Source organism: Sinohyriopsis cumingii, chromosome 2 (genome assembly GCF_028554795.1).
Source record: "Sinohyriopsis cumingii isolate HCF-2022 chromosome 2, ASM2855479v2, whole genome shotgun sequence".
NCBI classification, from domain to species: domain Eukaryota; kingdom Metazoa; phylum Mollusca; class Bivalvia; order Unionida; family Unionidae; genus Sinohyriopsis; species Sinohyriopsis cumingii.
This window is the reverse complement of record NC_142962.1, coordinates 6,321,359-6,337,013: the sequence shown is the minus strand read 5'-3', so window position 1 is coordinate 6,337,013 and position 15,655 is coordinate 6,321,359. Positions and strand designations below refer to the sequence as shown.

The following is a 15,655-nucleotide window of genomic DNA, read 5'->3' as shown; positions in this document are numbered from 1 at the left end:
ACCCACAAGTTGGAGCTATAAATAGATAGTGGGATTTCATAGGAATTTCAGCTGATTATAGATACATACGTATTTATCCACGATCGTCACAGAAGTTGATATTGTAAGTAGTTACTAATTTTATCCATTTTAGTCTAAACCATTGTAACTTAATTTTCGGGGATATGTTTATTTTCCTTTAAATTCTGGGACAATTTCGTCATTTTAGCGTTACTTTTAGTCACATCCATTTTGTCGTTGAGCATTTCCTTGATTATAGCTATTTATAGCATCATTACAATTATGCAAATTTTTGAACACCCCAGCAAGATTTCAGGTCTTGGTAATGCTTTATATATAAATCTCACGCTTGTACTAGTGTATGTATGTTTCTGTCTCTGTTGTGTTTGACCCTCTACCATCATTGTCCCTAGACAATCCCACCATGTTCAATTCCACTTGACGCAGACCCACCATGTTCAATTTCCATATGTTAAATTCCCCTTGACGCTAGACAGTCCCACGATTTTTCTCCATGTTCAATTCCCCTTGACGCTAGACAGTCCCACGATTTATTCCCATGTTAAATTCCCCTTGACGCTAGATTGTCCCACGATTTTTCTCCATGTTAATTTCCCTTGACGCTAATCTGACCCACGATTTTTCTCCATGTTAATTTTCCCTTGACGCTAGAGTTGCCCAAGGGGTCTTGTAATGCTAATTCCCCTTGACGGTAAAGTGGCCCACCTTACTACTAACCCATGTTTAGTCGCTTAAGAGAAGAAAGAAAAGCTTAAAAAAATCATCATTATTTTGTCGATATTTTAAGTTACTGAATGTCGACAAGTCTGTTAATTGATTTTAACTAAACATATGGCATGCAGACCTTAAAATTGTATTCGCACACACTCCCGTTTGTTTGTAACCCCCGCCACCCCATCGAGATTAAAAAAAAAAAGAATCAAGGATATAAAAAATGTCAAAAACTTATCCATTTCAATCATTTATTAATAATTTCTAACTTGAGTGTCGCCAAGGTTCCATAAAACTTGCAGAATTATTGGCGTTTCAACGCAAACAGAAGCTCTTGGTGTAAGCAAGCAATCTGCTCGCTGTTCATTTCTGGTTTCTAGAATAGTCTATTTTCGTAAAAACCGCGTCGTCTGCGTTCAGTATTTCTTATGTCAAGTTATAGTATTTCCAGAATTGATGGATTTTATTGAGATTTTCTGAGACGGTGGACTAGATCACATCTGTTGCTTGAAAACATAGACTGGCCCCAGGAAATATGGCGGCCGTTTTACCAAAGAAATCGTGTTTAGGATCCTCTGGTGACAATCAGTTAGAAATTATAAATCAATGCATGCAGTGACTAAGTTTTGTGCATTTTATTTTTAAATATCCACGAAGCCTTTGTTTTTTTTTATTTTGTTGTTTTTTTTTTTTATTTTTTTATTTTTTTTATTTTACAATATTGGGGCCGGAGAGAGGGTTTACAGGCAAACGGAATGGTGTGATAATACTATAGTTTCTTGTCACGGAAACATCTCTTGTTCTTTGTAGTTTTGCACAGTACGTTTCTTCAAAATAGGGTACAAAACAATTTTACCTATGCATACAAAGTTCAACATAAATTGTATTTTAGTGTGTTAATATGGAAGGTAAGTATGCACCCGAGTTGAGATTACTGCCATATATGGACTATTTTTAAAGTTGTTTAGATACAAAAGACATATTTACGGAATGTCCCAGATTTGATTGTTAAAATCCATTTACCTTGTAGATATGTGTGTGTATCTCCATTCTGAAGGAATAGATCAATACAGTAATGTTTGGAAATCGACTTCAAATCGATTGCAAAAGACAGAGTTAAACATATCTTCCTCTCTAAACATTTATTAAGATAAATATATCCCAATTTTGATGTCTAAATTCGTATGCCCTCGTTTCGTGAATTTTACAAGAATGCGCGCGCGTGTGTGCGTGTGTGTGTGTGCGCGCGCGCGCGAGATCAGTAAACTCTCGAATTAATGAGTAGTGCCAAGATGTCGACGTATTTAAATTCGAACAGTGTATTTGGCATATCCGAGTTGTAGATCTCTACTACGAAGGTACATATTTCTATTGTTGCGCGAAACTGTCGGTACAGGACAGAATGAACAAAGTCAAATATATTTTGTTTCTAACATGCACGCATATTGTATTTCACATAAATTTAATATCTGGATCTTCAGCTAAGAAGAAAGATGTGAGTTTCAAGTGATGTCACTTGCACTAGAATAACAAATTCTGATACTATCAGATTTCCACGTTGGCAGTTCTGAAATTCAAGCCCTCAGCACAGGCCTCCACATGCCAATGACTATTGGGTGCAAGGGACAGTTTTTATGCACAAATTTCACGCAGCATACACCTGTCTAATATACAGAAAAATCATTTAAAAAAATTACACAACTGAGGACGAAAAGGTCATATATTTGGATGGCTATATGTAGGGATAAGAGGTCAAATTTAAAATTTCATCTCGGGTTAATAAATATGGAATTTTTGAGGTCAAAGCATCAGAAATAATAAATTGCGAATAAAGTATACCCCTTTTCATGGTTTCTGCTCATAGCAAGTGCAAACTTATTTTATTGCCTAAAAAACAAAATTCTCCAGAAAGTGAGCATTTTATGTGCATTGTATATATAGAAAACAAATCCTGTAATGGAATGGTTTTTTTTGTTTGTTTTGTTTGTGTTAATTAATGAAACAGTCACTAGAGAATATAACCAGACTCTTCTTGAGGCATAATTTACAAATGTATGTGATATATAAAAGGAAATTTTTGGGAAATGTGCCTTGGCCAATCCAGAATTTGCAGCTTTAATTGCTCAGAATTTATGATTATGAGTGTATGCCCAACCCAAAAGTCAAATTACATGTAAAGCTTGTTTTTATTCATGTTTTATTCATGTGAAAATGAAAAACAAAGGGGATTGGTAACATCTGCCTCCTTAATTTTCAGAAGAAATCTATAAGGACAGTGTAACAAGACAGTCCAGGTATTTATTCCTTTTAAATGCCTGCCTGTATGAAAATTTGTAATATTGTTTTTATGACTAAGTTTACATAAAATATTTATTTTTCTCTAATATTTCCTATGATAAGTTAAATACACCAAAGGAGTCTGATGTTTTGTCAGTAAAGTACCTTACAATAAATCACCTTAATAAACTATAAATATATGTATGTTTATTATACAAATAAGGTGATTTTGTGTTGTCACATATTTCATTGTACTTTTTTGATAAAACGTCAAGACTGTGTGGTTGCTACCTTTGTGAGGTGCTTAAGGGAGATAACTGACGTGCATTTCCAGTTAAAGATGAGATGGAGGGTATGTTATAATACAACTGTATTCCCACGAAATAAATATAAGTACCACAATATTCTTGGCACGTTCTGTATTTAGATACATAAATAAAATCTCTCCTGCATGAAACCCTCCATGATCCACATGTTTTGTGGATTTTTCATGAAAATTTTCACTGACTTGTATCATTCTCTTACCAATAACATATAGTTTAAAAGAAAAGCCAGATGGTTTCCTTTGCGCAGGTTACGACGTAAAATGTTCCTGCTATTCATGAAATTATCCAATCAAAGTTAAAAGAATGGGAGCTCCGTAAAGATGGGTACCCACTCTGTAAAAAAATAGTGACAATTGGCTTGACTGAAGCACGCTTTAGTTACGTTGTTATTGCTACTATATGAAGGCAGTAATATTTACTTGAGAAGTCAATGGCAGTCTCTAACAATGGTTATTTTCCTCAACCACAAATTTTGTACATGCACTTTTTGGGGGGATATTTTTTATAACTGAAGCTCACAGTACAAATACAAAAACATTTCCTATATGGTATTTTGAAGAAAAAAACATGGTGTGCTAAGCATCTTGATACAGTTTTAAATGGTTGCCATCCATGCTGTTTTTGAGATATTCTACTTGCCTTTAACCCACATGTCTACTGCTGTGGGTGGCTAGCTTTTCTTTCTGGCCAGCTATTGGTGTTTCCCTGTCAACATACTGCAAAGTAACTATGGGTGGTGTACATGCTTCACAGCAGAGTCCAGAACAACACTATCCCAAAACACTTAATTCACAAATTTACCCATATATTTAATTATTAAACAATAATATTTGAAAATGTCACATCATAGCTTTATGTTAAGAAATATGACAGGTTTCAATTTATGAAAGTATCCTTGCCACCATAGTTCATTTCGCACAGCATTGCAAATGATATCCATGCCTGCAGCTCAGTGGATTTTCAGGTTTGCATTAAATTCAGCTAAAAGTACAGTGTAGCTAATTGTGCACAAAGTATTTCAGTTTTCTGTATAAATTGCAATTAATTTCAGGATAACCTACTTTTTGGAGATTGTTCAAAGCATATGAATGTGGATACATTTGAATGATATTATGGAGTCACAATAAAACAAGATTTATTTTTTAAAAAAATCTAAGGGTGTTTTATTCATGAAGCAGCAACCATCAAAACTTTATTTCTTTTATCTTGTTCTGTTAGTAACAGGTCTCGGAAATGCTTAATCATGCATATTTGGATGAAATTTGTTATCTGGGGTGCAATAGATGGGACTCCTGTACATATGTAATAAGTGGGCAGCAACATTTAAAGACTTGCCAGTCCTGCTTTAGCCACCTGCTGAGTGGGAAAATGTACTGATCAATTACAGAGGTCTCACTAGGATTTTAAATTAGGAGTCCAGGACTCCTAACATGGTAAAAATAGCAGACCCACCAACAAAAGTTGCATTCCTTTCCCAGAAGCGTGTTGAAGTGTCTACATGTTCATTAAAATGCCAGGAATAAACAGACACAAAACTTTGTCAGTTTTATTTATTTGTAATCATTTATTATTCTATAAAAAAAACTATGTATTGATATTATGTACAAATATCATATTTTTTAACTACAATATAGTTCACTTTTGTCTATGTCACATTTCAATTTTTTTTCTGATGCTTGGCTTTGGATCATATTCTTCCACACTAGGTTCTTCTTCTTTGACTTGCATCATTTGTGTTAACGTCTTGTGTTTTATTCTGGACCTTCCCTTAGTCTTGATTTTGTTCTGCACACTGAAACCTCTCTTGCATACCATGGATGTCACTGGTGACACCACCATGTAGGATCATGTCTCACAATTGCAGCTAGGACTGCAAAGTCTGGAAATCTCTGTACTCTGGAAGAAGAGTTGAACAGGTTTCTATCAGTGTGGAGTTCAATGATTTTATGACTACCTAGCAAGTAGGTGGTCTCAAGATGTTTCATGCCTAGAAAATGTGGAACTTTGCAGATTAGAAGAACCAGTAGTTGCCATTGAGTTTAATTTTCCACATTCTTTACACCACTGGCTTATAGCCCTAGTTTGTCCATCAGAATGAATTTTGTCAATCCAAAGAACGTTTTTATTCCAAACTCTTAAGCCAGGCAGCATACACTTTCTAACACTTGGCTACTGTTTCATCCAAACTATCAGTTCTAGCAACTTTAGCTCAGTTCTGAATCTCATTAAAATCTTCATCAGTTTTCTATTTAACCCCAAAATACTTATCCAAATTGATTTCAAGGTCACATGCAATATTTATGCGGCTACAATCAGAAATGAACGCAATAACAGGGAGTGCACTGGGCTTTGCAATGTCGCAAATTGTGATTTCTTTTCTCATTAGCAACAAAATATACCATCTGGCGATATTTTGTATGACAACATTTTTGGCTGATTAAAACTGTATATACAGTCTTGGGTTTGGAGTACCATGATAGGTACCATGATAGGAAGCTGCAAACTTGATTATAAAAATACAGTGGAATCTATTGTTACATAAACAAATCCTTGTTTCATATTGACAAACCACCTAACAGTGCATTGTAATATCATAATCTGCTTACGCTGATGTCTGGCCTTGGTAATGTATGCTGTAATATAACCAAAATAGCCATGCAACTGACTAGCTACAATCAGCCACCTCTGAAGGCAGGAACAGGAAATGACTACAGTCGATCAGACAAAGGCAACATAAAAACAAAAATGTACCAGTAAAAATAGTTTTCCTGCAACTTCAAAGAAAACTGATTACCTTTGAAGTACCAATATTTACTAAGCAAATTAAAAAAAATTCTCAGTTTTCTACAATTATTTGATGTTGCTGCAGCAATAACAGGTATTTTTATGGTCTTTCAAAGAGAGCCTGTAGCAGCTTCTTCAGTAGCACATGCACCTTCATCAAAGCAAGCCAATAACATTTGATCAAAGGAAGTCAGCAACAAACTTAAATAAAAGTAGCTTCATTTTTCATAGTAATTAAAACATTTATTGTGCCGTGAAAGTTTCCTGTTTGCAGCATAGAAGTGCATACAGAGGACTCCTGCATGGGTGACTTTCTGTGTCCCAGGTCAAAAATTTGCATCCATATACATGTAATTAAGCGTTTCTGGGATCTCTGAATTAGCTGTGCTGATATTTACAGAATTTAGTGGTTGAAAGATCCTATGATGAGCATGTTGACATTATAAGAGAACACTTAAAGAACACGATGCAGTAGCTCGGTGGCAAGTTCAAAGACTTTGAATGGCTGCTTGTTGGGAAAAAGTGCTGATACTTACAGTGATTGAATTCAGTGGAAGTAGGACCCAGAGATGTACATGTGGTTATTTATAAGAGTCACCTAAAGAACATGATGCAATAGCTGGGTGGCAAGTTCAAAGACTTTGAATGGCTGCTGGGTGGGAAAATGTGCTGATATTTACATTGATTGAATTCAGTGGCAGTAAGACCCAGAGATGTACATGTGGTTATTTATAAAAGTACATCAAAAGAACACGATGCAATAGCTGGTGGTAAGTTCAAAGACTTTGACTGGCTGCTGGGTGGGAAAATGTGATTGAATTCAGAGGCAGTAAGACTCAGAGATGTACATGTGGTTATTTATAAAAGTACATCAAATAAATGACTTTAGCATTCATTATTGTGTTAATTTCTGAGTGAAGCTGAATAAGTAGTGCATGTGACCTTGAAATCAAGACATGTTGAGACTTAGTCAAAATGCCATTTGCAAATTTGGCAAAGTATTTTGGGATTAAACAGCAAACTGACAAAGATTCAGGATAGTACTAGAACTTATGATTTGGATGGGACTGTAGCCAAGTGTAAGAAAGTGTGTGATGCTTGGCTTTGTGTTTAGAATAAGACCTTTCCTTTGATTCACAGAAGTTAGTCACACTGAAAGACAAACAAGAGCAGTATGTCAGTGGTATAAAGAATGTGGAAATTAAACTAAATGGCAACCAACAGTTCTTCTAATCTGCAAAGTTCACATTTTCAATAAGGGGACGGCATCTTTTGCTGGTGGGACTCCTATTTTTACCAAAAAGGATGTCTGGACTCCTAGTTTAAAAATCCTAGCCTGACCTTTGATTAAAATATGAATGCATCAGTTTCATTGCAAGTATTTGTGAAGCCACTGAGCACCAATATGGGAACTTTGAAGTTCACTAAAATCTTTAGAACTTGTCCTTGATGAACTGTATCAGTGAATGAAAGTTTTTCATGCACCAAGTACTTCTTTCACTTGCTGATCACATTTGTGAATTAGTAGGATAAACCACAGATTCATGTGATATGCTTTAATTATTTTACCTAGATAGCAATATTTATAATGTTGTTTCTTTGGTAAATTGAAATGAGTTGACCTGTCATGCTACTGTGACTGCCAGCTCTTATGTTGGTAGGATTTGCATGCCTTTTTTAAATTTGTTTCATTCCACCCACTTTATTTGATTTGATATAAAATAAATAATTAACAAGATAATACGAAGCAGGCCTATTCTTAATTGATTGTAACAATACAGCATACAGTTTCACAAATCAGATCAAAACACAGTCAAAACTTATAATTAGGTTATCAAAGACATAGCTGTGACAGTAGATTGACACTTTTAATTTTTTGAATACAAGAGGGCATATCACATTGAATACACTGAAACTGAATTTAAAGATGAATTACAAACGTATTAATTGACATTTATTTAGGCATTACTGGATTGAAATTTTGTAGATAATGTTATTTAGAATTATTGAGAATTTTTTGGTTAAGAAACTTTAACAAAATACATCACTGATTAAAAGATGCACATTTTATAGCGTTGATTCAAATTTTCTGGCAGTGATCACCCCTTTCAGTTATTAAATAAACAATATCTCAAAGTTCCTTTTATTTAGATAGGATTTACAAGCCTTTTAACTATTTTTGTACTACTCTACCCCTTATATTTGATGTGATACAAATTAGGTCCACTTTTAACAGATTGTAACAATATAGCAAACACTTATGCAGATCAGAGCATCAAACAGTAGGCATCTAATTTAGGTTCTCATAAATGTTCGTGGGCATAGGTATAATAGTAGATTGACATTTTTCATCTTTGTGGGCATAGGTGTAATAGTAGATTGACATTTTTCATGTTTGTGGGCATAGGTGTAATAGTAGATTGACATTTTTCATGTTTGTGGGCATACGTGTAATAGTAGATTGACATTTTTCATGTTTGTGGGCATACGTGTTATAGTAGATTGACATTTTTCATGTTTGTGGGCATATGTGTAATAGTAGATTGACATTTTTCATGTTTGTGGGCATACGTGTAATAGTAGATTGACATTTTTCATGTTTGAATACAAGAAGGCATATCCCACTGATTAAGATTACTCTGAAACAAAATTAAAAGCTGGAAATAAAACAAATTGTACTTGACAATGTTTGTTTATTTCTTACAGTGCTGCATCATCTAGATGTTACTGACATTGTTATTTATAGTCTACTGATAATTTTTTGGTATAAAAAATACTTAATACTTCTTATTAGGAGTTGCAAATTTCAAGATGTTGAGTCAGATTTCCAGGCAAAATGCTGCTTTTATTTCAACAGTAAAATGAGAGATATATATAAAAGTTTAATTTACTTGTTTTTATTTTGATTTTCTCTATGTTCAACAAATAGGTACCAATTCATTGGTATTTTCTATGGAAAAATGGGTTCCACAACTGAACCCACATCATAAATGGGTTTGGAAGTTATCCAGGCCTGAGTTGTCAGAGTAGAGGTGTTTCCAATTTTGCATCACATGGAAAAAAGCAGAAGTACTGAGAATTAGTTGAAATGAAAATTACCCAACATTACATGTCAGGTTTGTTTACTGTTAATGCTGATAAAAAATTCTTTAAACTACAGTATCTGCCTTTAAGTCAACATTATTTTCAGTGCTTGAGTTCTTATGCACATACAATGTACTTTCACCAAACTTCACAGGTGAGTTGCTTTAAGCAGATTCTTTCATAAGACAAAAGGGGAAGGGCGAAGGTCACTTTGACCTAAGCGGTGTGTGTGTGTTTGTGGGTGTGATTTGGAATTTTAGTTTAGCTTTAACAATTTTTCAGTCTTATCACTAGGATGTCTGCAGTGTGGCAGTTTATAGTGATGTCTAGCACTGAGGCATCATGCCGCAGACATGTGGCATGATGTCCCACCCAGTCACATTATCCTGACAACGGACCGACCAGTCCTAACACAAACCTCTTAATGCTGAGCGCCAAGCGAGGCATCTGTTTGTACCACTTTTATGTCTTTGGTATGACTCAGGGATCGAACCCACAACCTCCCGCATCCGAGTCGGATGCTCTAATCACTAGGCCACCGGATGGTGACCTAAGAGGGACAAATTGTTTTATTTTTCCTGTCCTTTTTTAGAGAAGTTGTGAGTATTTTGTTATCCTGCCCATGTGATTGTGCATTTGTAGTATGGCAAAACTCCACTTACAAGACTTAAAACCTTGGTATGTGATTGGTTGTGGTATGAATGTGCACAGTGCTTTTAGAATTTTGATGCAGCCCCAGGGAGTTGGGCTTGGGATGCTAGGTGTGTTTGCTGACAAATTTGAAAACATTTCCCGATGATGAGACCAATATGTATCAGAACTGGTGTGTGATCATCAGCCCATGTGTCAACACATTTCAGATGATAAGACCAGTATGTATCAGAACTGGTATGTGATCATCAGCCCAAGTGTCAACACATTTCAGATGATGAGACCAATATGTATCAGAACTGGTGTGTGATCATCAGCCCAAGTGTCAACACATTTCAGATGATGAGACCAATATGTATCAGAACTGGTGTGTGATCATCAGACCAAGTGTCAACACATTTCAGATGATGGGGTTAAGAGGGAGACTCCTGGGTCATGACCGGGTGGCATACAATTTTGGCTTCTGTGTTGCATGTTAGACACCTTTGAGATCTTCACCTTGTTAATATATATACACAATTATTGAGCATAGAAAGACAAATTCAGATATACAGCTGACTTTGGCTCCAGGGTCTATATTTGCACACAAGGGCTTAGACCGTAGGTAGTTAACATAGAAACTATTTGAATCCCCACCCTGTAACATATAAGCACTGAATGGGCATGAAAAGATAAATTATACATTCAGTTTGCATTGGCTCTAGGTTATATCCCCAACACCCAAGGACTTTGCTTCTGGGTCATAGCTCAGAAACTATCCATATCCCTCCCATATAACTATGTGATACATACTGAGCATGCTGCAGCTGACATTGACCCAGGGGTCCATCTCTACTGATGTGGACTTAGTCCATAGCTCCTAAGTTGGAAGCTATTACATATTTTCTTACTTGGCTTGAAGGGGCCCCGAGTGGCCGAGTGGTCTAAAGCGCTCTCCATTACGGATCACTGCCATCTCACCTCTGTCTACATGGGTTCGAGTCTCGGATTCGGGCAATGTGGGTATGTGAGAAAGCTTGCCAGTAGCTTCTCGTGGGTCGGTGGTTCTTCCCGGGGTTTTCCCAGGTTCTTCCTCCACCATTAATACTGGCCGCCATACATAGCCTATCGTGTGCTGAAAAATGGTGTTAAACCCCACAACAACAACAACAACAACTTGGCTTGAAAAAATTAATTCTGATATGCTGCTAAAATTGGCTCCAGGGTCTATTTTTACCATTTGAGACTTGACCCTAGCGGCATAAATTTTGGGTGGGTAGGTAGGGAAAAAAGGGGGAGAGTTAGGATATGTATGTTACACTGCAGTTGCAGAGCTCTAGAGGACCTGCATCAAATAAACATGAAATTGCCATAATGTGAAGTTCTTGCTGTGGTATATGCCAGTTTTCCTGCAATGTACAATTTTGGTCATTTTTATTTGCAAAAATGTACCCAAGGCTAATGTGAATAAGCATACAGCCAGTGTGACTTAATCCCTACCTAAGAAACTTAATCCCTACCTAAAAAACATTATCCCTACCTAAACAACTTAATCCTCACTGAAATGAATTTACTGATGTCTCACTTGAATGATCAGCCGGTCAGGGCAATATGATCTGAGTGGTTTGTAAGAAAAAATGCAAGATGGGGTGTCCTTTGCATAACGGCATGTATATCATTTATACATGACATGTTCCAGAACTAGAGAATTTATGTGTACCACTTGTAACATATCTGTTCAAATGATGAGTTCTGACAACAACTATTTTTCACATGCATATAACCATTTCAAAAGCTTGAGATGGTCTTTAGGACTTTTAAAATATCTCGGGTATATCCATATTTTGTGTATGTGAGAAACACTTTTCTATGATACCTGTTGCTCTGCCTACGCACTTATCTATCTACTTATGTGTATGTTGATCTATCAAAATTGAAAATGCTTACAAGGTGGCATGAATAAAGTTGTACACTCGAAAGATTGAGGTTTGGACTGTTAGAAAATGTTATGGAACTTACATGTTCTGGGATTTAGTTACTGACTACTAATCCAGAGATTCTTTTGAGAGCCGTAATTGAATATATAACTACATCACAATTCATAAATAGGTTGCACGAGAAGTGACACAAAACTTAAAGTCACCAACTGATATTTGCACTCATTTGTCTAAAATCACATAATATGGTATAGTCATTGGATGTAGCATGCTATGGATATATTATATGCTGTTTGCAATGTTCTTTTCTGTCTCACATTTGAATGGCAAGACATTCTTTAAATGAAAACAAATCTGCTTCTCTCCTGAAATACTTCCAATCTGATTCAAAGAATAAAGAATCCCATGAACTTAAGAGGAAGAAAAGACTCAAAAAATATAATTTTAGTTTGTGTGAAAGTTGTGCATGTTAAATTTTATGTCACTCTTTCAGTGTGACAGGATGGTCATTGTTAATAATATAAGGATCCTGTGTAAGTGTTTATTTTAGGTATTGTATTCAATTGACAGATTTGATCTGTTTGCCTGAAGTATGTAAACTCACACTGTATGTTTGACTTCCATGTGTTTTGCCAGCATTATTATGGTGAGACACTGTGTTCTACAGAAAGCTTGCTATTACCAAAAAGTTAAAAGAACCAGTGATAGAAAACAACTTCAAAGAACTGAAAAGGTTCTGCAGCAACAAAATCTCAAAGGAGGTATGTTTCTCTATCCCACCAGTATCAAAAAACTTTGTTAAAACATGTCTCAGTGAACTTGATTCCAAGAAAGCTACAGGACTTGATCAGATTGGTCCACAACTCATTAAAACTTCAGCCTTTGCTACTGTAGATAGTATAACATTCATAATCAATTTAAGTATTGCAACCTCATCTGTCCCCAAAATATGGAAAACTGCAAAAGTAACTCCTATTTACAAATCTGGTTCTAATGATGATGCTGATAACTACTGACCAATCTCAATACTACCAAACTTGTCAAAATTGATTGAAAAACATGTCCATGACTCATTCATGTCATATTTAACCAAACACTTGCTGTTACACCCTAATCAATCAGGCTTTAGACAGAAACATTCCTGTCAGACTGCCTTGATCTCCCTAACTGATAAATGGCTTCAAGCACTTGACCAAGGTAGAATAATAGGATCAATATTTGTAGATTTCAGGAAAGCTTTTGACATGGTGGATCATGAAATCCTTTTGAAGAAACTGAAAATCTACCAATGTGATGAAAGAACAATTAGATGGTTTACTTCTTACTTAGTGAGAGAGCACAACATGTTTACATAAATAATGGTCTGTCTGAACCTGGAACAATTAGATATGGAGTACCACAAGGCTTAATTCTAGGTCCATTACTATTCATTTTATTTTTTTTACTGATCTACCACCTTTACTAAGAGACTCAGTATCATCTACAGATCTCTATGCAGAGGACACAACATTGTCAGACATCCAAAACACAAAGCAAGAGCTTAAAATTTCTTTACAGAATTCCCTAAACAAACTGGAAAACTGGTGCACATGCAATGGCATGGTGGTAAATACTGGTAAAACTAAAATATTACTTAGCACAGCAAAAAAGGACAAATCTTAATAGTGATGAACTGTGTCTGACATGGAAGGATAACAATTTGCAAATGGTCTGTCATGATAGACTACTTGGTGTTCTGGTAGACAATAACCTATCATGGACTGATCATATCAAACATGTCAGTAAAAAAGTCAATTCAAGTTTATGTCATTTCAGTAGGATAAGACATTTTCTCACTGAAAGGCACAGAAAACTATTTTATAACAGTTACATACAACCCTATTTGGACTACTGTAATACAGTATGGGGTAATTCAAATGATAAAAACATAGCAAAGCTGGCACATCTTCGAAAAAGAGCATTTGGGCTAATATCAATCCAGAAAGAAAGCAAGGAAAATTTAGCTGGTAAGTTAAAAATATAACCTATTAAAGACCAAATCTGTTTGAGAAAAGCCAAATTAATGTACAGGATATCCCAAAATAGTGCTCCTGAATATTTACAATCACTATTCCATTATTGGTTACCTGGTAATACTCCCCACCTGTGACCCGTGTCTACCAAACAGTATAAAAGTCCCAAACCAAATAAGGAGTTATTTAAAAAAAGTTTTCAATACTCTGGAACTCTGCTCTGGAATAGTATTCCAGCTGAGATTAGAAATGCCCACTCTATTTCCTTCTTCCAAAGCCAAATATATCCAGTAGCTTCAGAGATGCAGCTAAAATAAATTCCTTTGTATGAGGGCCTCAAGGTGGATTAGGTCTTAGCTAATTGTGTTATCCTCTTTAAATAAGGTCATTATTATTATTGTTATTATTATTATTATTATATGGTGGTTGTTCACCATAAAGCTGCTCAATATAACATGGCCATGTATCTCATATAGTTTTCATTCTCTATAAAGCACCTGAATTTAACACTGTCATTGATATAAAGTGTATAATCATGGATCCAGTGTACAGTTATCCTTCACTGTAAAGCATCTCAATATAACAGTCCCTGATATAACACTGGTATGGTTATGGATCCCACCATATATAGTGGTCTCTCACTATAAATGATTTCAGTATAATACAGTCACTGATATAACATGGGCATGGTCATCCATCTCATGTACAGTGGTCCTTAGCGGTAAAACACCTGAATATGACACAGTTCCTGATATAAAAAGGGTATGTTCATGGATCCTTTATACGGTTATCCTTCACTATAAAGCATCTCAATGTAACATTCCCTGATATAACATGGGTATTGTATCCCATGTAGTGTCTCTCACTGTAAAGTATCTTAGTATAACACAGTCCTTGATATAATTGAATCATATATCATGAATCCCTTTATGCTGGTTGAGTTATATTTTTCCACATAATGTACTTAAATGTAAGGCGACCTTGTCTGTATCATGATACTTTACTGTGGCTCCCCTAGATTAAAAAGCAGTACAGATAAATACCATATGTATGAATGGATACACCTATCCTTTTATAACGTACAGAGCTTTGGATATAACTGATTTCAGATTTGTAGAATATTTATTTCTCACATGACAAGACCTTGGTGCCCAAGGTAATACATTTGTTGAAAAGTAGGGGATGGACTTATTTTTAGGCAAAGATGTAAATATAGTCTGAATGTACCTTCCTGTTTGTATGTATAAATGTTTAATGTGATAAAAGTGCACAGAGTTTTAGTCAGTTCATTCATTGATTTATAATTTCTAACCTGACTGACCAGAGTGGTACTAACACTGGCATCGTTTGCACATTCATGCTTAACACATTAACCCCAGGCGACGAGTTAACATGGCAGGAGGTAGTAGCCTACTGCCGAGCTCTGTATCGTCATGGTCATGCGTGATATACTAAAGTGGGTGATATTATAGAAAGGTAGACAGATGTAGCTCTACAACGATACCAAATAATCTGGAATTTCTAGTTGCACTACAAAATACAGAGGTAAAAACCTCATTTTTTGGTCCTGATTTTCTTCTACCCAAAATTTGCCTGTGGTCGGAATCCGATTTTGTGTCTGGATTTGAGACTTTTTGGGCTCACATCTAAGGCAAACTGACAGATGAACCTTTGCAAAAAGTAGGATAAGATGGGCATTTGGAATAAAGAGTGGTCTAGATACAAAAATAATGGGTCCATTTAGCAAAAAAATAAATTTTAAAAAATCCAACTTTTATCCTTCTGCTCACGTGCGAGCCAAATAACCAATGAAAAACAATGTTTCTAACACAGCTAGGCAGTATGTTATTGGAACATCACCTAGAAGTTGGTG

At 35.6% G+C, this 15,655-nt stretch overlaps 1 protein-coding gene across 1 annotated transcript in view; it reads left to right on the top strand.

Moving 5' to 3' along the window:
• The first annotated feature begins 2,106 nt into the window (after positions 1-2,106).
• LOC149804285 (uncharacterized) overlaps positions 2,107-15,655 on the top strand; it is a 98,449-nt gene continuing 84,900 nt past the window's right edge. Inside the window, exon 1 of the mRNA XM_089938408.1 lies at positions 2,107-2,227. Coding sequence (XP_089794534.1) covers positions 2,135-2,227 — 93 coding nt within the window. The 5' untranslated portion in view covers positions 2,107-2,134. The remainder of the gene's footprint in view (positions 2,228-15,655) is intronic.